Source organism: Coturnix japonica, chromosome 5 (genome assembly GCF_001577835.2).
Source record: "Coturnix japonica isolate 7356 chromosome 5, Coturnix japonica 2.1, whole genome shotgun sequence".
NCBI lineage: Eukaryota > Metazoa > Chordata > Aves > Galliformes > Phasianidae > Coturnix > Coturnix japonica.
Genome location: NC_029520.1, coordinates 24,476,989 through 24,499,672, shown reverse-complemented (window position 1 = coordinate 24,499,672; position 22,684 = coordinate 24,476,989). Strand labels below are relative to the sequence as shown.

The window sequence follows — 22,684 nt, the reverse complement described above, 5'->3', positions numbered from 1 at the left end:
ATCAGTAATTAGAATCCTCTGCTTACAGCATTGATCTCTCCCTGAGCAGCACTGTGAAATACTACAGAGATCTATTAGTCTTAGACATATTTGGGTGGGGGAAGGAAATGAAACACTTCCCCCCCATGCTGTTTCTAGGTATTTGAGGGCAAGAAGTGTGGTGTTCTACTTTAAGGGAGAAGCCCAGGGCTGCTGGGGCAGGCTGTCTCCGTGAGGGGCAGCTGGAGCTGGGAGAGCACAATGTGCCATGGTTGTGATTAAGGTGGGTGCAGGCTGTACCCTGGTGCACACTTGGGGCTGTGCTGTGTGGTGAGTAATAACATACCAGCACAGCAGGGGGAGGAGGTCTCCTGGCATGTAACCTTTCTGCTGTTAAATCTTTGCCTGATATGTGCAGAAATGCTGGAGAATGTGTGTGCTTTCCCTGCTGTCTCTAAAGGGGCTGTATTCCAGGTGGGAGCAGGGGTAACGTACAGGGCTGAGTATCAGTGTGATACTCCTATGAGTAAGACTGTATCTGGTGTGACTTGTTATGGAAGGTTTTGGAGAACCAGGGAACAGAGCTGCTGAGAGGGGAGTGGAGTCTGTGAAAGGATCTGACTCTTACTTAGATGTTTCCTTAAAAGCTGTAAGAAGAGCAGGTAAGCTGCAACCAGATGCTAAGGTGATGGCAACACCTTCAGGGGGGACTTGTATTGTTGAAAACCAATTTACTACAATTAAAAATCAGGTGTTGTTGTTGTTTTTAATAAAATCTACCTTACAGTGAAACTAGGCTAACAAATAGTATTGTAAAATTAACGTTTGCTTGCTATCACCCTTGTAAATAAGTCTATTTCTTAATTCTCATATGAGGTAATGGGAGAATAAAACACATTTATCACAAGTTATTCTAATAAACTGCATGGGAAATTGACTTTTGTCTTAAAAAATAATAATAATGAACTGTCAGAGTTGTAGCTTTGGACACTGCGTCCAAACCATACTAAGAAATGTGTGTCAGCAGGGTCTGAGTTAGGGTAGTAATGCTGCTGTCTAGCTATAGATCCTGAGACAAGGAATCAATAGGGACAAGTAAATGAAAGTTGGTAATGAGCCACAAAGGCCTAGTTTGTCAATCTTCATCTGAAAACAAACACTGTATCCAGCATGGAGGCTAGAAATACTGACTCTCCTAATTGTAAAGCAGTAAATTAGTGTTTTACTTATTTTCTGCTGATTGTTTTATGAGCTACTTACAGCTTGGTATCAAACTGTGTTGATTACTGCAATGAAAATAACAAGGAAATGCCAATCACATGCTTGTTTACAGACAATGAATTCCACACAATGTAGGTAAAATATATTTTGGAACTTTCTGTTTGACCTCTTGTCCTAATCAGCTACTCTGTACAGTCATAAAGCTTAGGAGTTTTCTTTAGCTTAATTTTAAAATGATAGTTTTGGGTATTCCACAAAAGGTGTCTGGAGGAAAAAGTGTAAAGCTTAATTTCCTCAAATGCAAAGATGAGAGAGACTAAGGCTAAGGTAAAAACAGTGGTCCAAAACATGCTGCAATATTGCTTTTTGTGCAGTGACAGTGCATTAAAGCAGTTTTGTGACAGGTTTCGGTGATTTGTGTGTTAGTTTGGATTAACTTCTTATTCTTGTAATAAGAAAAAAGTGTGCTTATAAGGTCAGTCAAGAAATTGTGATAATGTCATCTGAGTATTTTATATAGCCTCCGTTTTTATCGTGCACCACATATAGCATTGCTCTGATTTTGCAAATGCCCTTTCAACCCACTGGAGTGTGGCATGAAGTGTTTCTGGTTATGATTAAAAGATGGTTCTTCCTTGGCTGAGTCCAAACAGCCATATCTGTAGATATGCAAAGAGAACCAGTAATGCTAACGTACTATGGAAGTCTTCACAATAGCCTGCAGTTGTATGGATGCTTGATCGTGTACTGAGAATGTGAGGATTAAGAGTATTTTCTGGCCAAAATAACAATTGCAGTTTTGAGTTGGTCTGTTCCTGCACAGTGCTGGCTTATGCAGTGAAATGACTCCTCTGGCTCAGTCTTGGCATAATAATTTATAAGAGAAATTCTGGAGATAAATAGTTTGCACTCAAATCATCTGAGTGCCTTAGTGCCTCCCCTTCAATATTTCATCTAAAAATTGTTCACTCTTCACCAGTATCAAGCTCTAGTTTTCCTACAGCACTTCTTTTTTCTCTTCCTGAGCAGGGAATAACATTCATCCTGAAGAAGTACTATAAGGCTAAAGCAGAGCACAGAAGATAAGCCATTTATTTGTTGGATTGCAGAGGCTCAGTACATAGTCTGAGAATACTCCTGCTGCTTTCTGTTCAGATGCACTGTTTCTCTTCACTTTTCCTATGCTGTTTTTGATGGGCTTTGTTTTTTTTCCTTAAAACCTAATCATGATTTTTTTTTTTCCTTACTTTATTAATGATGCCTACCAAGTTCATTATCAGTTTTACCTTCAAGCATGGTTGGATTGCAATAATATTATTTTCCATCTTGTGTCTTAATGTTTTCAGCCTGCCTGCGTTTAAGCAGCTGAACAATGGGATTTAATTGTCCTCTCAAGCACATCAGATTCTGCTGCTTATTTTACTCGACTCAGTCTAAATATTCCCAGGATCCAGTTCTCTCGAGCAGGGCTATCTGTGCTGAACTAGGTTATGCTGCTGTGCATCACGGTTGAGCCAGTAATATTGCAGGAGGAGGGCTAGGGAATTCCAGCCTGTCACACAGGGATTCTGTTTAACATGAATCATTACTGTAAGGCTGGGGCTAATCTCTCCAGATTCAATCAGTGGCCTCTAAACAGAAGCATAAATGTTTTTACTGCATTCAGTGCAGCCTTCAGACACATTATTAATGAATGCTATCCTTCTTTCCCCCTTTTTGTGGAGAAGGTGAACGGTTTTTACGTAATGTTAATGAAACAGCTGCTGGAAGAACTAACGCTCCATAATCCTGATGGTTACATTATCACAGTGTATTTATGGATAACACATCCTAAGAACTTCATCTCTTAACAGCTGTGTTTGTAATTCTAAAAGGTGTTTTGGCAAACGATGGAGTGAAGCATAGGCTTCATAGTTTGCGAGGTTATTTTTGTTTGATTGATTTTTCTTCTTTTTTTTCTTCTCAGCCTACAGTAAGTGGTGATGCTTGCCATGCCTGGCTTTATCCCAACACAGGGAATGCTCTCCCCTCACACATGAAAAACCTCCATTTAGCTTTTCTGTTTCCTGGGTTTGTTTTTATTGTTTTCTTTCCCCCCTCCTCTTACACATCCTTCTTTCTGCCCCTACTTCAAAGCTGTTTGAAAAGTTCCTTTTCAATATGAGCAGCCACATATTCAAAAATGCTCTCCTTGAAACAATGAAGTAAAAAATGCCTTTGTTTATATTGGGAAGAGAGCGATCATGGTTGGGGTTTTGCATCCACTCCTTCTCCTTACTTTCCTGCTGGGGAAACAAACAAAAAAAATAGATCATCTACATCTGTTTTGAGTCAGTCTCTTCTATCTTCTGGTTTTCCAAGAATAGCCAGATGCTGCTATTGGCTACCTAACTGCTGGGAGGAAAACAGAGGGGAGGCTGTGCCAGTAGCAGAGTCTCTTGAAAACACAAGCCCAAATACATGCTCATCATGAGTCACGGCTGCTTGTTTGGGTGTTGTGCTCTGCAGTTCCTCCTTAGCAGTGGCCTAGATGACTGTGAGCTTGCAGTCTTGAACCTATTGAGTAGACATGGGGGTGAGGACAAAACCTGTGTGAGATCCTTATGCTGCAGCAAAGATAGTATCTTAGCCTGCCTTCAAAGCTACTTTTCACCCAGATAGTGGCTGGAGTTAGGAAATTTAATGAAGGATCCTCAGCATTATGTCTTCAGTCCCTATGGATGAGTAGACAACCCCCCTTCCCTGCTTGGCATTGCTCTCAGGAGTCTTTCACTCATTTCTTTCTTTCTAGCTGGTGCATGGCTTTGAGGACTTACTTAAAGGAAAAGCTACAAAGCCCTGGACATGATTGTCACCAACAGCCTACCACAAAAAGCCATCTGGAAGCTGAGTTGCCATTTTCCTTGGCAAAAGCTGGAAAGAAATCCAAACAATTGTGTTTTCTTTTACATGTGTTGGGCACAGAATGGGGAAAGGCACTGTTTGGTGAAACTGGGTCTTGACAGCAAATGGAAGGGCTTTAAGCATGGTGTGCTTCCATTTTAGTCAACTCAAGTGTTTGCTATGGGATGTGGTGATCCTGAAGGTCTTTTCCAGTCATTCTGTGGTATCACCGTGCTCTGCTGCCACTGGCTGAGGAGAAAAGCCCCAAGTGGTTGTAGCTCTAGAAAATGGAGGGGTCCTAAGCTAACAACGCAGAAGGCTCATGAGCCGCACTGGGGCCGAGCCAGAGAGGAATCCCGTGTTCCACAGAGCCCAGGCAGTGCGGCCAGCAGCGGGGCCCTGCGGTTGGGGTTCGTGCCCCGCTGACGGCGGTAACGGCCGCGGCGTCGCCCTCCTCCCGCCGCTAGGAGGCGCTGCGCCCACCCCGCTGGGGATGAAGGCGGCGGGTTCCCCTCGCGCAGGCGCAGTACCGGCCGCCCCCGCCCCCGCAGCGTCGTCCCTCCCCGGCGACAGAGAGCGGGGTAGGCGTCCCCTGCCGCAAGGGCTGCCGGTCTATCGGCGGCGCGGGGGCGGGCGGCCGGCCCGGGGCCCGGACATAAGATGGCGGCGGCGTTGCTGGGGAGGCGGCGGCGGCGACGGTTGCGGTTGCGGCCGTGCGGGCTGTCGCGGAGCGCGGGCGGTGCGCGGCTCTGCCCGGGCTCCCAGGGCGGATAGAGCGGGGCCGGCTCGGCGGAGCGGGGCCGCCATGGGCTCCCAGGTGCTGCAGATCCTGCGCCAGGGCGTGTGGGCGGCGCTGAGCGGCGGGTGGTACCAGGACCCGCACCAGGGCGCCGGGGTCAACGCGCTACACCTCTACCTGTGGCTCTTCCTGCTCGGCTTCCCCTTCACCCTCTACATGGTGAGAGAGCGCGGGCCGCCGCGGGACCGGGGCCCCCTGGGCCTCGGGGCGGGCGGGCCCGGCGGGGGGCGGGCGCTCAGCGCGGCGGCGGGGGGGGGAATACGGGGGGCGGGAAGGACCGCGGGGCCGCCGCACGCGCGCCCCCTGCCCGCGGTGCTGCCCGACCCGTGCCCGCGGTGCTGCCCGACCCGTGCCCGCGGTGCTGCCCGACCCCTGCCCGCGGTGCTGCCCGACCCGCGACCGCGGGCTGCACACACCGGGCGGACACGGTGCGCCTGGGCACGGAGCTGGCGGCGGGGGGGTGTTGGCTGTGGCCTGCGAGGCAGCTGCGCTTCCGTCTCCGCCGCTGCTCCTTCGGCTTCCTCATGTGTAAAGTGGGCATTGCTACGCTGCGCTCCTGAACTCGCCGGAAAACACCCGATTGCAGTGAACGTTCTCAGAACCTGAATTTCTGGCTGATGGTTCTATCACTTTCTCTCATCGCTTTCGATAGTGGGCAGGGATGGCCTTCAGGATCTATTACGTAAAAGTTCATCGAACCACAGCACGGTGTGCTGGCTGCTACTATTTCTGGACCGTGCTGAAAAGTTCCTTTGGCGTTTTGCTGGTATCCAAACTTTAGAAAGTCTGTTTGGGAGAATCCGTGTTGAACGTACCTGAGGCTTTGATCAAAGCTATTAAAAAAGAATAAATAATGCTGACCTTTAAACCTAGGTGTTCCCTTGACATTTGGACTTGGAACAGATGCAGCAAAGGTATGATCAGTTGTGAGAGAAGGAGGCCGTTTCCTGTTGGCTGGTGCTTGTCTTTCCATCTAAGTTGTGTGCAGTTTATGGAGTATAAATATTTTGCTTTGGATTTCTCAGAAGAGCAGTGTGATCGTTCCAAGTGTGGTGTGACCAGTCTTGTAGCTTGCAGGTTCGCCTGCTCTGAATGCTCCTGACAGCCAAAGAGAAAACTGCCTTGTGGAAAAAGCTGTGATTAGTCAATGAGACCTTGGAGGGAAAAAAAACGCAGCGGGAATGCAGTTGTAGAAATGTAGAGCTGTTAGGGGAGGCATTTACTTGGTTAAATAGCAGTTTGTAAAATGGCAATGTGAGATGCTTCCTACTAACAAATAGTTGCTGTAGAAGAGGAGATTCGCAGCCCTCTATGCTTAGCTCTTAATTCACGTTTCTGTGTTGGAAACGGTAGCTATAAGGCTTTTTGTTTGAGAACTTTATACTGCTGGTAATGAAACTGCAGGCTGAGGCTTCTGAAACTAACCTGATAACAGCTAGAGGAAACTTCCTATTAAACTGATCCACTCTCAGTAAAAACAGTGAACTTCAAGTGGAACAAAGAGGCTCCTTCTCCCAAATGCAGCTCTTTTTCAGAATTGATGCTCTTCTGTTTTGATGGAATAGTTGATTTGATTAGTGCTCTCTTGCTGCACGTAAAGGTGAGCTCTATGCTGCACACACTGAGGCATCGGTGGGGCTGTATGGCTTTTATTGTGTGTAGGTCTGCTGGCTGATTAGTGTGAACTTGCACTGAGTCTCCTGCTGATCTTGAAGCAGCAGTTAAGCTTCAGTTGCCTGTACTATAGGGTAAGCTTCAGTGTTGCTTAAATGTGTTTCTTGTGTAAAGGGAAAAGATGGGCAAAAGCAAGCTGCATCAGGTTTTGTTGAGGTCAGAGAAGTTCTCTTGCTTCATAACTCAGGACAAGTTAAAGATGCAACAAGTGCCAACTTCCCTGAGAATAAGTAGGGAGATTAGTCACAAGTAGAAGCAGATTGAATCATATTTGGCTGTTTTCCCTTTTTCCACCCTGTGCAGTTCAAGTGTTGTCTAGACACAAACTAAACAGGCAGGACTGTGATGGTCATCTTAGTTCTTTAGCACCTCTAGAACTCTTTTCAGAAGAGAAAGGGGTAAACATTGAGTGGCTGTAGGACATACATAAATAAGCAGAACTCTCTAAGAAGTCTTAGGTAACTGTAATCTGAATTCTCTTTCTCCTACATATCTGTACACTTAGCCTGTAGATAACAAAGAATCAAGGAGAAATGTATGCCTAAGTGAAGCTGTGTACATGTGTACTATTGGATCTGTGGCTTGGCAGCATGCACGCAAAAATACTGCTTACTAGAGTAGTTGAATCTATTCTGTTTTGATAGTTGTATTTAGTACCAGGCTCAACTGTGCTTATTCTGTGTATCTGTCATGAGCCAATTATTTTTTATTAATTCTAATTCAAAACTCAAGCTAGGAGAAACAAATATGCTACAACATAAGGAAATCGTACAACCGGATTGCAAAATAGAGTGGTGAAGTTGGAACAAAGATACCCTAAATCCAGAGGCCAGTGTTGTGCATCACTGTTGCAGGGAGGAGGGGAAGGGAGGAGGCTGCCAAGGCGCTTCCCCTGGTTGGAATGCTGCTTCAGCCCCACCACATGCGCAGCAGGGAATGAAGTCTTGGCTCTGGCAGCAGGGAAACTTTGCCAGTGAGTTAAGAAGAGCCAGGACTGTACCTTGCTTGGGGTGATGGGCTCATACCTATGGAGCTTGTCTGTCAAAGTGGAGCTCATTTACACAACAGTTGGCTTAATAGGTATTCGATTTCCTGCTTTGTGTACATAGTTACAGAAGTAGGTCATAAATATGCAGCTCCATGTGAAAGTTGTCTTAGAAGTATCTTAGATGGATACTGTTTCTTGAACAGAAATTAAGTACTTAAATATATGCTGAGAATCCATTTTTCTCATGTTGCTCTAAGTTACACGGAGTTTCTTGTCTGCGAGAAGCTTCATTTATACACTTGAGGATTTTGTCGAAATACAGTATGACTTGTAACTGAACGTGCTTCCAGGTATCAGCAGTTCTTAAGGACCCCGGCTGTTAATAAACAAACAATGGTGATAGAGCTAGACCTGCTGCTCCTGGATAGTCTTCCTTCTTCTTCTCCAGTGTGATTGTGTCTATAAAATACTGACTTCACTATGCTTGGTCTTCAGAGTGCTTTACAAGGCATCTGTTACTGTTGAATGAAAGCTTGATTGATATTGCTTTTATGCAAGGACATAAAATCTGATTTGGACTGAAAGGCTTTGCTATGAATGTTCTTAATAGCTAACACCCACACCTCTCATTTGAAAATAATTGGGGATCTTCATTATATCTGTAATGTCTAGCTAAAGCTCTAGTGCTTTGTAGAGATCCATGAAGGTGTCTTTAATTCTTTGTAACTTTGCAGCACAACCTATGATGATTCTGTCTGGTTCCTTGTGGTTTTGTATTTGACATGCTGACTCCAGATACAGACATCTCTGCAGTTTATGTGGGAATATTTTAAAGTCCCATAACTAATGGTCTAAGGTTTTTTAGACCATTAGATTGTTCAGTCTGGAGAAGGGGCGATTCGAGATGACCTTATTGCTCTTTACAGCTGCCCTTCAGGGAGGTTGTGGTGAGGTGAGAGTCAACCTCTTCTCCCATGTAACTAGCAATAGTACTTGAGGAAATGGCCTTAGGTTGCACCATGGAGATTCAAGTTGACTTCTCTGAAAGAGTGGTCAGGCACTGGAATGTGCTGCCCAGGGGGTGCTGGAGTCACTAACACTGGAGGCGTTTGAGAAACATGTAGATGTTGTAGTGGGGGACATGGTTTAGTGGGGAATATTAGCAATAGGTGCATTGTTGGTCTGGATGATCTTAGAGAGATATTCCAACTTTGATGACTCTATGATTCTTTTCTGCTTTTTGGTTGATGACTGGAATCTAGGAATGCTCAAGTGTTTCCTACCCTGACACAGCTGAGATGGCCTTGCAGCCAGTAGTTAGCAGAAACAACATAACTGCGTTTCTCTATCTTCAGTTTCTTCACTACTTGTTTATTTTTTTACTTCTTTTATAACTCTTATAACCTGCTTTGCATTATACCCTAATGTTTAGGAAACTACATTAATAGACCACTGGTTGCCAGTTAAAGATAGCTTTCTACTGGTCCAGCTGGTTATGGGAGCTCACAGTGTGTTGCAGAGGGCAGAACCATGCTTTTGACCAATAATGAGGTAATAGCACAGCAGGCTTGTGATTCGAGTTCAAGAACACACCCAAATAATGTCTTGAATAAGAGTTCTTCAGAGTAAAATCTGAGTGAGGTTCTTTACTCTCTGTATATAGTTATCTTTATCACATTGTCTTTAAAGGTAGCCGTTTTTGAAAGTAACTTCAAAGGGAAAGGTGGTAGAAAGTCTGTGTCTTCTCCATTCTGCTCCTTCTTCAGTTTTTGATAATACTACATGACTTCCCTTTATGATACAGGGAAATGCTTTTAGCTTGGAGTTTGTCTATTTATTTGACTTGTTCAAACATTGGGTGCCTGAAGTTTTCAACAGATTGTAATTAAAGCAGGCAGGTTCTGTATGGTCATGTCTAGCTTTTTCTTCTCTCCTATGTGAGCTTCAGTTGTGACTAGTGCTGTTGAGTGTACTCTTGCCTTTGGTGCTAATGGAAGTGATCATAGGGATATGCAGTAAAATCAGAAATTCTCTGGAATGCTGTTGCAGCTACAGCTTTATAACTGCTCTGAGAACAAGTTCTAACAAGGTTTTTGTCTGGGCCTGATTAAAAAAATAAATTAAAAAATAGTGCTTTCTTACTTGTGAAAACGACTGAAACAAGACCTAGCTGTGCATTTGTAGGACTTGAATGTTCCTGTTGTAATCTTGAAGATGATATTGTACGGGACACCCAGTTACTCAGGTCTCCTCAAATGTGGTAAAATGTCAAGAGCAACTCAAAATAGAATCAGAGCATCATTTAAGTTAGAAAAGGCTTTCAGTGTCAAATCAGCTGTCAGCCTGGCCTGCCAAGGACCATTACTAACCCATGTCCCTTAGTGCCACATCCAGGCATCTCGGGTATCTCCAGGGATGGAGACTCCTGCTTCTCTGGGCAGCCTGTTCCAGTGCTAGACCAGCCTATTCATGAAGAAATTGTTACTAACATCCAGTCTGAACCTACCTGGGTGCAATCAATAGTGTTACTTTCACTTGTTTTGGCTCATGGAGAAAAGACCCTGCATAGAAGCTGAATGTTTCCAAGTTCTGGCAAAGTAGAGAAGGCACCAGTGGTTTAGGTTGGCTTGAATTCACTGTAGTTCCTGAGGCTGGAATGTAGATGAATTGCTGGCACCATGGGTAGTACTGCTGTACCACAGCATAAGACCTAAATATGAAGTATGATCGTATAGTAGAGTGTGCTGGACATGCTCAAATTAATTCCCAAAATATGCATCCTATCTGAGAGGAGCAATTCTGAATTAACACAAGGAATGAAAAATAGGAATTCATTGCATAAATCCTAACTCTCTGCAATCCTGTAGAAAACTTATGTGAGGAGGGAGAAAATGGACCCTTTAATTCTTTATTGGGTTTAATTCAAGCCGTATTCATGTTGTATGTTTTTTCTAACTTACTCTTAAAGCTTCCCTTAGCACAACAGAATATGTAGATTTTGCATTCCACATGGTAAACTGGATGCAGTATGTGACTTCATTGCTGATGGATGGAGGGGAGAAACTGAAGAGTGCTCCAAATAGAGTTAGTCAATTAAAGTCATGTCTGTACTTCTGTCATTTAGTGTTAAACTGAGTGCAGCAATGGCTTCAGAACACTGGCTGCTTGTAAAGGAGAGGCCAATTGAACTCAGTTTGTGATTTGGAAGCGGACTGCTTAGCATGTACAGGAAGCTTAAACATTTAGATTCATAGAATCGCTCAGGTTGGAAAGGGCCTTAAAGATCTTTGAGTCCAACCATTTTGCCAGAGCTTATGTGCCTGCATGAACTACTCATTTATATGTTTGGCTTAAGAAATGTTACATTGATTGTTTTTTGCTTCCTTCCAGAATGTGAATAGCCAGATTAGGGGTTGGTTTTGCACACAATTGATACAATATTAAAAAATGTTTATAGTTTTATTCCCCTTTGTTACTACAGTATTTTGTATTTGGAGATCTATTCAAATGGTGGTTTTGCTTATGTCATAGCTCAAATTACTCATGGCTCTTTCAGGACAAATATTCTCTTTAATATGTAGGAATCTTAATGCTTTAATCAGATCTCTTTAAAATGACTAGAAGTAGCTTTGTATTAATATAGGAGACTTTCTGTCCTACTCTCTGCTCATGCTTCTGTGAGATATGCATGGAACTTTGGTCGCTGTAAAGATGCCTCTGTTGGTAATGTTTATAAAGTGAGAGTGACTAGGTGGATGAAGCAAGCTGGAATTAGTCGTACAGTAGGAAACCTAAATAGGCAGTTCACTGAATCTTCATGTCTATTGAATTAATGATTGTGCTGGATAGCAAATGCTGTTTAATTCTGTTTGTCATGTGTCTGTGTGTGTGTGTGTATATATATATATATATATATATATATATATATATGTATATGTATATATATACACATACAAACATACAGTGGAAGTTTGACTAGCATGCCATACGCTTCTCTTCAACAGCTGTCAGACTTCACTTAATACCTGTAGCTGAGATGACTGGTCTGTAAGAGCCTTGTGGGTCTTGGCAAGAGCTGGATGTGAGGTCTTAGTTTAGAGAAAAGTTTCAGAGGTTGAATTTAGAACTGAGGCTTTTTATTTGGCTTTTGGCCACTTCTGTCACAACTGAAAAATTCTCTTCAGAACATCTGCGTTAGCTGTCTCTCCATGGGCATGTAACTGTCCAGCATAAATAACCCTTGTAGCACGTGGTGTTGTAGGTTAGTGTGAATTGCTGCATAGCAGTGTGAGCCACAAATGCAAGCTGATCTTTTTTGTATGTGAGTGAGGAAAGTTGGGCTTTCATGGCTGATGGGTATCTTGTCATGTAAGAGTAGCTGTTGGAAACTGACAAAACTAAGACAAAACATGTAGTCTAAGTAGTTTTCTCCCATTGACAATGCTATCAAACTGACCCTTTTCTTTAAAAAAAAACTGGAGTAGGGTAGCTGTAAGTATAATTATTATGAATGCTTGACCTTATGTTCACTAACACTTCTTTTGCTTTTCTTTTGAAAGGCCCTTCCTTCTTCCATGATGATAGTAGCTGTCTACTGCCCAGTAATAGCAGCACTCTTTATCGTTTTGAAGATGGTGAACTACCGTTTGCACAGGGCACTCGACGAGGGAGAAATTGTGGAGAGGAATGCCAATGAGCGTATGAACAGGGGTGCAAAAACAGAACAAAGCAGTGTTTCAGCCAAGAGGAAAGACAGCAATGGACCCAGGTAAGGTCTCTGTCAATGCAATGTGTACTGCTGGAAATGTTGAAGAGTTATGTAACTAGAGTAGTGGATGAAATAAATGCTCAAGAATATGGATGCAGATTTCCATGATTTTTTGGAAGGCTAATTAGGTCTAATATAAAAACAAAAAGCCTTTTTTTTTCATTTTAGGCTTGAAATGATGATTTCATGTCAACTTTGTGGTTCTTTCTTTAAAGGAGTGGGAAGATGTTGGAAGCACTGAGACAACAATATGGAAATTGTGTGCTCTTTAGGCTGCTAAATACCTAATGAACACAACCAGAACAAGTAATATTATTTCAGCAGTAGACATGGTTTTAAAAATCTAGCTTACTAAGTTTTTAGTGATAAAAGAAATGTCTAATCTGAACTTAGTTTGCTTCATTTTACAAGAGCAGGTCACATACAATACTTCACTCTAGCTGTAGGCTTGATTCAGAGAGAACACTATCCTAGGATCTTGGGATTCTGAAATTGTTCGGCTCAGTAGTGAAGATGATGATTCTGAAGTACTGTCAATGGGAATTATTACTTTCAACAGATCTTTGCTTTTGCCATCATCAAAAGAGATTTCCCTTCTCTGACCAGGTTATGTGGAGGAGAAAAGAGCAAAAGATTGCTCATCAGCAAGGCTGTTTGAACTCAGTATGTGTTATGAGCTCTGTTATCAAAACCTCTGCTGAACTCCGCATAACTGAGGACCTCTTAAGAGTTAGACTGCATGAAATAAATGAGTCTTGAATTCTTAGCTTTTTGAAGACCTTTCCTTTGTGTTTTTGTTTTTTTAAAAGGAAACAAAAACAGACCAACACAAAACCCTGAAACTTTTAGATGGAGGCATATGCTATAAGAAGCTCTGTTATCAAAAGAAGCTTCTTACTCTGTGTATCAGGATGCTTAAAATTGATGTGGTGGTGTTTAAAATGTTCAGGATAAAAGTGAAAGGACTTCCTGGTGTATATGGAGTAGCTTCCATGGAGTGAGTCCCATGTTCTTCTGTATCTGTGCTCAGCTTAGTATTATTAGCAAAATCTGTCTTCGTTTCCTTTAAAGCTGGTATACAGTAACTTCTTGTATCAATCTTTTATAACCTGACCATCTTTCCATTCAGTGTTTGGTAACTGAACCTGCTGATTTTAATTGTAACTCCATTTAGATCACCATACTTCCTACTAAAGCTGTATTGGTATGTTTCGGTGCAGTGCTACCCTAAATGTATACTGATGCCTTTTCTGCTTAATAAAATTCATGAAAGTAAACTAGTGGTCTGTTTTGTTTAAATGCAGACTTGCTAATGCATGTGTTAGATGTGATCTGTAGACTTATTTTCTTCGTTTTGTTTCTAAGCTGTGTAGGCTTTGCTTCCCCAAGGGTTGCCAGGGCTTGGCAGGTAATTAGAGGTATTGTGAATTAGTTATGGATGTTCCAGAAGTTCTATTTCTTCTGAGGACCAGTTGATGTGGGCCAGTTTACTACGTTATAAGTATTTGTGATCTCGGATATTGAGGTTAGTTTGCCATGTGTCCTGCTTGCCAACTGAAGTTTCATTTACTTTCACATGATCCTTGTTCCCACTCTCAGGTCTCTTAACTAGAACTGGGAACAAGGTCAGTGCAAGAATTACGAAGTTGCTTTTTGGTCAGCAGGATGTGCAGTACATTCTAATCTTTACCTGGAAGCTCTCAAGAATTTTGGGGTAATGTTCAAACCAGTAGAGGAGATACAGGGCAAGGTCTGCTGCTCTTTTTCTGGAGCTTTAATTGTTTATCTGTGAATGGGGATTCCAGGTTTCTAACAAAAATGGGATGCTATCATTTGTAGACTTCTATGGGCTTCTTGTATTTTATGTTCCCATTGGTTTCTGAATAGGATCAAACTAAGGCAACTTCATCCTTTTAAAAAATTTTGGCATAATTAAGCAAAGACCAATTTGTTCTTCCTTAGATTATTTTCTTTTATTCCTTACAAATATGAAATTCTTGACTTAATACCTTTGAAAGAAGAAGATAGGAATGAGAACTGTCTTCTTGCTTCTATATGACTTCTCGTGCAATTGATGACTTAATACTTATATGACATGGTGGTGTTAGTTACGCTTTACCTCTTGTGAGGTTTCATTAAAACAAATAAATAATAGGAATACAAACTTCTAATCCTGCACTGAGGGAATACTGCAGGGGTCTGGTAGGTATCAGTGGATCCACATACGTATCTTTGAACATCTAACTGTCAGTCTTGCTTTTGGGAATATGAATGCCTTCCTTCTTGTGTCAGTGACTACTATGATTCACAGTAGGAAAAGACATTAACTTGGTGACACTGTTCTCAACACCCATCAGTGCGAGGGAGCCGAATTTTGCTTGTACTTTGCCATATAAATCAGGAGAATGTGGTTTCTTAATTTGTTGCCTTTGAATTAAGAACTGTCTGCTTTAAACAAGTAGAGCAAGAAAACTTAATTAAAAAAAAAATAAATGCCGGGAAGTCTTCGACTCTTGCTTTACTTACACTGTTTCTTCTCCTTGCAGTTCTGTGCCTGACAGACTTCTTGACCTTGCAGTTGTTTGGCTTTTTAAAAGTTGTAATTACCACTTCAAGCTTTACAGGAAGTCTCTTAATGCTTGAAATTGGTCTGTTCTAGCATTTGCAATAAGTGCTGTGGTCCTTCTCCTGTTACAGCTGTAACTTTATCTTTGGCCTGGTCTCATTTTTCTGGTCAAGTCTGGCTAATCTCAGTCTTTGATTAGGCCTGTTACTGGGTTATTTTATGTACCAGCAGAAACCAGTAAAGTGAGGAGGTTAATGGTGAGGGTTTTTAACCCCTTGCCCATCTTACCAGAAGATCACAGAATCACCGAATTGAAGTACATATGATTAAGAAATACATTTAGTGTCTCTGAAGGCTGGAAGGAAGCAAAACGATGTCTATGGACAGAGAAAGGTGTTCAATAGATAAGGAATGAAACCCTTCTTCTGCTTTGTCCTGATGTCAGAACTGCTGTAAGTTCTCTCTTGAAAGTCACTGTCTGAACATCAGACCTCTTTAGCTTATAAGCCTAAATCAGTTACTAAGCTTCTGAATTCCCTTAGGCTAGCAGTCTCTTCGGACTTTCAAGTGGACTCTGAGGTGCTCACAGTTGCATGTAGTAAATGCGCAGGTTCTGGATTCCTCCTGTGTTGCAGTCTTAGTTGCACTTAGCTGGACATAATTTACTCAGTCTCCTCAGTTTGGTTACTTCTGTTTCTTGGGTTGCTTGCAAAATCTGTTAAGTGTAGTACATGCTCTAGGATATGAAGTCATCAAACTGTTAGAAAATTTTAGGTTGTAGGACTTAATAGCAGGAACAAATGGCTACTATACTGGCAGCAATCAACTATTAGGGCTCTGGGCTACAAGAGCATTTAGAATCTTCTATGCATACAGTGGTTAAGACTGGAAGTCTGTACTTCCTGCTTGTTCCTGCAGACACTGTTATTGTTTTTTTAGTTATTAGCATTTGTTAATCCATTTGTTTGAGTGCTAACTCAGAACACAGCAGCCCTATATGGACTGTTGCTGGATTGTATGGTTGCTTGTGCTGATATCTGCTGGTTCATTTTAAAACAGAAACTGCTTCCTTCCCCCACCCTGGCTCTCCTCCCCAGATCTATGCATGAAAGCTAATTCCTGATGACTTACTCTTCCTACTTCACAGAATGTACTTGAATCATTTGCAGTGTTTCTGAATAAATTATTTAAAAAAAGAAAGGAGCTTCATCTTTTTGTGAAAGCATTATTTGTTATTTCTCTAGTTGTCATCATAATGTATGTTGAACTTCAACATTGAGTAGATTTTTAGTTTAGTCTTAACTTTATATTAAGTACTTAAGTGTTCTAAAAATGTTTACGTAGGGAATACTATATTTATCTAAAGCTGATGGAAACTAAAGAAGCTGAATTCTGCATTTATTTTTCTTTTCCCCTGATTCTTCCTTAGCATTATTGATAAGGTTAGGTCAGAGAGAGCTCGGTAAACAGCAAGCAGTTACAACATGCCTGTGTCATGCTGCTGAGCTGTACCAAAATGGTGGCAGCTCCCCAGTTGGCTGAAGTTGGGCCATATTGTTCTGCTGACTCATGTCTGGTTGACTCTTGAGCTGAGTATTTTTTACTTCAGATGTGTATTCCTAACTTCAGACGTTTTGTTTTGTTATTCTTTTGATGAAGGAATGTTCAGCCTGTAGAAGCATGTGATTAGGGGACTCGTGTATGATTTGGAATGGTTCCTAAGGCTGAACCCCAATGTGATTTATCTCTTTGTGAGATTACAACAGCTTGAAACACCATACCACAATATAAACAGTATTTCAGGTCTGTTAGCCTATTGAGAGACTCTTAAAACTAGAACATACCTTGAAACTAATATTTACTTACATCTTGAAATGCTTAAATCACTAGGACATTATAATATGTGTGATATAATATATGTATTATATCTTAGTAGGGTATGTGGCTCTTCTCTCGTAGGAGAGCTGCTTCAAAAGTAATGCCTCCTGTTTTATTGTGTTGGCCCACAGTATCAGAGATGACTGTTGGTGGTACTGCTGTAGAGGCTGAACATTCCTGCAAATGTTCCGTTAGGTTTTGTTGCCATGTGACAAATGGCAGCAGAGGGGCAGTCTGTTAAAACAGCATCTGATGTGGAAGTGCATCCGAAGCAAAGGTGTGGCATTGAATTCTTCCCTGTGGAAAAATTGTACCCATTGACATTAATCAGCTCTTGCTGGATGTTTGTGGAGACTAAACAGTGGGTGTGAGCACAGTGAGGCAGTGGGTGGTATGTTTCAATGGAAGTGACAGTGGGTCACCTCCGCTGGTGGAGATGTTTGAGTCCGGCATGCGCGCTCTTGTTTGTTGCAGGTGAAAAGGCATTGCTCATGGTGGAGACAGTGTTGAAAAGGAATGTTTTATAGCTGTGAATTATCAGTAACAAATGGCACTGTTGTGCTCTTTGTATCTGTTGTAGTTTACATCAAAATTAATAGGAGGCATTACTTTCAGAGTGACCTACACAAGTAATGATTCGATATCAGACAAGCAGCAAAGTCCCTTAGGGCCTCTATCTTCCTGCCTTTCCAATAGCTTTCAGTGATGATATGCAGCTACCTGGTTAACCCATGCTTAATTTTACTCCAAGGTACAATTTAAGGAGATCTTTTTGATTTGCATAACAGCAAATGACTTCAAATTGAGTTCCTCCTGCTTTTAGAAAGACTGTTGTTGAGTGCTTTTTCTGTTGGTTGATTTCTGTATGTTCCAGTTGACAGATGTTCCAGAAGTTACACATCTGTGTTCACTTGCAGAGAAAATTTCATGTGCCAGCATTTCAGAATCCCTCAAGGTTCCTAATTCTTCATACCTTGTGCTGGCCACTAGCAGTGGAGTTGCAAGGCAAGCAGCTTCTCTACTAGTGTATGGGGTGCTCTGGTTACACTTCAGTTTTCTGCATCACATAAGCAGTGTTTGTCTAAGATACTGGGATATGCTTGAGCTTGTGAATTTTGAAAAGCAAGAAAATGTTTGTAAATCTGGACTCGGTGTAGTCAGACATATTTTATGTGTTTAACTACTAAGTTAATTATTTTTAATCTTTCCCTTAGTGACCCTGGTGGAGGAATTGAGATGTCAGAGTTCATTCGAGAAGCCACTCCCCCTGTTGGCTGTAGTTCACGCAATTCTTATGCTGGAATAGATCCAAACAACCAGGTGAGAATTGCTGCTGCTGGCTTTGTGACCATTACTCATTGCTGATTTTTATTTATTTTTAGTGTCAGTATTTGATTGTGCTAAGATCAGCAACTCGTCTGCCTGTTGTATTTAACTGCTTTGTTTGAGATGGCTCATCCAGTCTTGTGTTCTAAGAACAGCTGGCTTTTACGAGGCAAACTACTATCCCAGCAGGAAGTATTCAATTTCTGCACAGCTAGCTTCCTTCTGATTTAGGAAATGAAAATGGCTCAGAGCATGGTCAGATAAATACTAAGACCTGCTGTCATAGGCTTTTGTCTTCCTTTTTGTACCATTAGGTAGAACACAGCTACGAAGTTATGGCATGAACTAAGTGTTTGATAATGTGTCATTTAGACATTTGATTGGTAAAATTCAGCAATATTAATAAGCAAGCTATAATGGTTGAAATAGAAATAATAAAACTGTTAATCTCCCTGCAAAATCTTCCCTATTTTGATGCCTCAGCAAGGGCAGGAAGAAGGTGGTAAATATGGGCTGCCGTATTTCAGATGGAAGGGCTGGAGAACTTATCTTTCTTGGATTGTAATACAGCTTCATTATACTCTGTTCATTTTGTAGTTTCACTGGGAAGCTGTTCTGTTCTTTTATTATGTCTGCTGGATATATGCATTTGACTTTTACAGTGCTGCATGTGCTGTTCCTTTCCTGTAGCTTGCGATGACTAGCCAGTCATGGCATCCTACTTTTATTAATTTATCAGAGAATGAATAGATCTGACTGGCTGGTCCGTAAGGTTATGCTGCCAGAGAGCACTGCAGCATTCTGTTAAGGATACAGAGGCTATTTTTGGATGGAAGGGAAATCCTTGTCTTAGTATTATAACAAGTCCATCCGATTAGCTCTGTGGGCTAGCAGTGTATAATGTAGAGCAATATTATGTTGGTGTTTTTGCTACATAGGTAGGGAATGTAGTGTTCACAGGAATAGGATGTGGTGGTCCATGTAGGAGTAGGTTAGTAGTCCAGGGCTCTTGTTTCTTTGACTGGCCTTTGTTTGGAAGGGCATTTTCCACACTAAACTGTTCTAATGTTAAAGCACGTGAAGGAGCTCCATGTTCTTTTCTGTGCGCTTTAACATTGATACCATAATACAGTTTAAACCGCTGATAAAATTTAGTGCTTGCCAGTTGCCAGTGATTGAATTTGGAGCATCAAGAGGGTAAGTGTACAGGAAGCAACTGAGTTCTTTTCAGTTTACCCATGCTGGTACATTTGCATTCAGCTACAGCATCTGAAGACAGGGCGTATTACTGAGGGTGGAAAGAAAAAGGTGAAAAATTGCGAGATGACTGACAAAAGTGTGCTTGACAGTGTAACAAAGAAAATAAATTAAACAAGCTTTGCTTTTTTGTATTATGCATAGCAAAGCTGATATGCTGTATTGTGGCTGTATAAAATCTGTATGTGTGTTCAGAGAATGTTAGATTTGCTATACTTGCAGAGGGGAATTAGTAGAATTATGCTTTCTTTTCTTTTGAGTCATTTAAATTAGATAGTAAAGCACAGTTGACTTTTTTTAATGTCTCAAGTTTATATTTTGCCTTTGGAGACCCTTTCCCTGTCCTGTTTCTGAGAGATTTAATTATCTGTCAGTCTTGCTGTTTTTTGTGACGTTTTTGTAGAGAGGTGACGGTGGAAATACTACAAAAGAAAGCCTAAATTCTCTGCAGCACCTCATCAAAATGTTTGCTAGAAGTTACAGTATGTAGAAAGGCAGATTAATCTTAAGTGGCTATCAAGCTCTTAAATGAGGAGGGACCTTCGAAAGGGCTGATAATAGCAGGACACGGGGAAATGGTTTTAAGTTGAAGGAGGGAAGATTTAGGTTGGATGTTAGGGGAAAGTTCTTTGCTAGAAGAGTGGTTAGGTCCTGGAACGGGCTGCCCAGTGAGGTTGTGGATGCCCCGTCCTTGGAGGTGTTCAAGGCCAGGTTGGACGGGGCCCTGGGCAACCTGATCTAGTAAAGGTGTATGTTTGGTGGCCCTGCTAGGCAGGGGGGTTGGAACTACATGATCCTTGAGGTCCCTTCCAACCCGGGTAATTCTGTGATTCTGTGATTCTGTGTGATTCTGAGGGACGTCTGCAAGTTGGCCATTGAGCATGACTGAAAATAGATACTAAATACGACTTGAAATATGATTGTAGCTAGTTTCTAAAAATTGCTCAAGAAATGCTGCAATTTGCTTGCCTTGAGATGATTGTAGTCTATGAAATCAGAAACTTCTATCAGAATAAAAATTGCACTAGCAGGTACAAGAGGGAAGAATAAGATAATGTAAGATCACAGAGTCATAGAGTAGCTAGGGATAGAAGGGACCTTAAAGATCATCTACTTCCAAACCCCTGCTGTGGTCAGGGTTGCCACCCACTAAATCACCCACCAAGCTGTCCTTGAATACCACTAGGGATGGGGTGTACACAGCTTCTAGGGCAACCTGTGCCACACTGCTCTGTGAGTACGGAATTTCCTCCTAACAGCTAACCTAATCTCTCTTCTCTTAGTTTAGAATAGTTTCTCCTTGTCCCATTCACTGTCAGATCATGTAAGAAGTCAGTTTTCCTCTTGTTTATATGTTCCCTTTAAGTACTGGAAGGCTTTCTCTGTGATGAGCAAGCCCAATTCCCTCAGCCTTTTGTTGTAGGAGTGGTGCTACAACCCTCCGAGCATCTTTGTGGTCTCCTCTGGACCTGCTTCAACAGCTCCATGCCAATGATTAGGTTAAATTGATCTAAACTTATTCAGCACATCACCCAAGGGGAAGTGTGCTGCTGCTGCTTCCCCTGTACTGACACGTAATGTCCTTGTGGTTTTCTAATCATTGAATCAATTCTCTGATAGACCTCAAAACTAACCCTGCTGTAAGCATGCATCTCTTCCAAAGCAAACAACTGGATTTAGTTTGGTATTTACTAAGCTGAACAGAAATTTTATATTATCATGGTGCTTCCCTTAAGTGTTTTAAGCACCCATTGGTACATTGGGTACAACGCACTGAGCATTCAGCATTACAGCAGCAGTTTTTAGTGTATCACCACAGTAGTAGTTCCTTTTTCCCCATGAGGTATTTTCAAGGAAAATGTCCAGATTAGAAGCTGTGGTTTTTAAAATCAATGGAGGAAAATTGTCAAGTGTATTGGCTGTAAAACAAAGTAATGGCAGTGTAGTTGGATGCATAATTAGGTGCTTTGTCATCTGTTGGCAGAAATATTTTGAGGCAGAAATGACTTTATATTGCTGTGGTATTGTTGGAAGTGTTTGTGTCTTTAAAAGTATCCCTTGGATGTATAGGCAAACGCAACAGATACAGTTGGCTAATTCCTGTAATCCTGCAGCTTTTTACAAAATTCCCTGTTTCTAGGTTGGATCTGGATTATCTCGTCTGGGAACAGCAGCAACAATCAAAGGTGAGATTTTCAGCTGCTTCTAAAAATTACATTGTGGAAGCATTTTAAACTAACAATATTGCTTACTATGCTGTTTCCAAATACCTCATCTTTATGACTTTTTGGTGACATAATTTACTAATGGGAGGAAATGCACCTGACAGCTGGATATGATGTATCTGAAACATTCAGAGTGCATCTTGGAGCATGTGCTATGCTTTCTGTATGACATTTGTTATTTTTTTAATTGCTGAGCTGAGGAACTGGTTTGAGTGAATTTTCACCTATTATTTTGAGTCCTGTTTTAACCAGGGACTCTTCTGGTACTGAGTTTAAGTGACTTGATTATTTCTAGTTACTTAGCACCAAGTAAAAGTGTTGTCTAGGACAGCCATCGTAAACTCCTCTGACAGGAAAAGATGAATTATTTGTGATGTGGAGCATTGCTACTTTGTGTACTTATTAAGCCCATAATAAGAAAACTGGTTTTTTTCCTATTTCCTCAATTTTTTCTTTGTCTATTTTTAATATTTACAAATATTTCATTATAATCTGCCCTTCATTTTTATTGACAGCCGTTGCAAAAAGTAATATTCAAGTACACATATCTCTAGTTATATTGTATTTTTAAAAATCAATTTCATTGGGTTTGAGATCTGTGTAGTTGAATGAAAACATTCTTGTGCACAGAATAAGTATGTAGGCAATACATACCTCAAAAAGAAAAGATTGTATCTTGTGTAACTTGCAACTAGTGTCATCTGCCTTTATGTGAGGAAGTAAGGGTAATAAACTTGATGACAGATGAGGAATCTTTAGTGCATGTAGCTGTGTGTGTGTGTTAATATTTTGAGCACTAGTATTGTTCTTCCTTAATATTTACAGGAGACACTGACACTGCCAAGACCTCTGATGATATCAGTTTAAGTCTTGGACAGAGTTCTAGCCTATGTAAAGAAGGGAGTGAAGAACAAGGTAACATTTCTTTTTCCTGCATATTAAACATGGTGTTTTGTTACCAGTGACCCTTTGCTAAATGGGCTAAATACATTCATGCAGTTTCTTGATAGAATCTAAAAAACATTATCTTGAAGCTCTCTGTTTCTTTTCTTAATTACTTAAAGTTCCTGGGATGCGTAGCTTGAATCCTTCTATCTTTATTCTTGGGTTGCATGTTTCC

The 22,684-nt window shown here is 41.5% G+C and overlaps 1 protein-coding gene across 11 annotated transcripts in view; it reads left to right on the top strand.

Moving 5' to 3' along the window:
- The first annotated feature begins 620 nt into the window (after positions 1 to 620).
- Positions 621 to 22,684, top strand: part of PCNX1 (pecanex 1) — a 79,915-nt gene continuing 57,851 nt past the window's right edge. For 4 of the 11 annotated variants that reach the window (XM_015864695.2, XM_015864694.2, XM_015864692.2 and 1 more), the window contains exons 1-5: positions 4,711 to 5,041; positions 12,104 to 12,312; positions 17,971 to 18,076; positions 21,480 to 21,525; positions 22,390 to 22,479. In XM_015864695.2, coding sequence (XP_015720181.1) covers positions 4,889 to 5,041; positions 12,104 to 12,312; positions 17,971 to 18,076; positions 21,480 to 21,525; positions 22,390 to 22,479 — 604 coding nt within the window. In that variant the 5' untranslated portion in view covers positions 4,711 to 4,888. Of the gene's footprint in view, positions 642 to 4,708; positions 5,042 to 12,103; positions 12,313 to 17,970; positions 18,077 to 21,479; positions 21,526 to 22,389; positions 22,480 to 22,684 lie in introns of those variants that run through there. The other 7 variants (XM_015864685.2, XM_015864686.2, XM_015864684.2 and 4 more) reach the window with 4 other exon arrangements.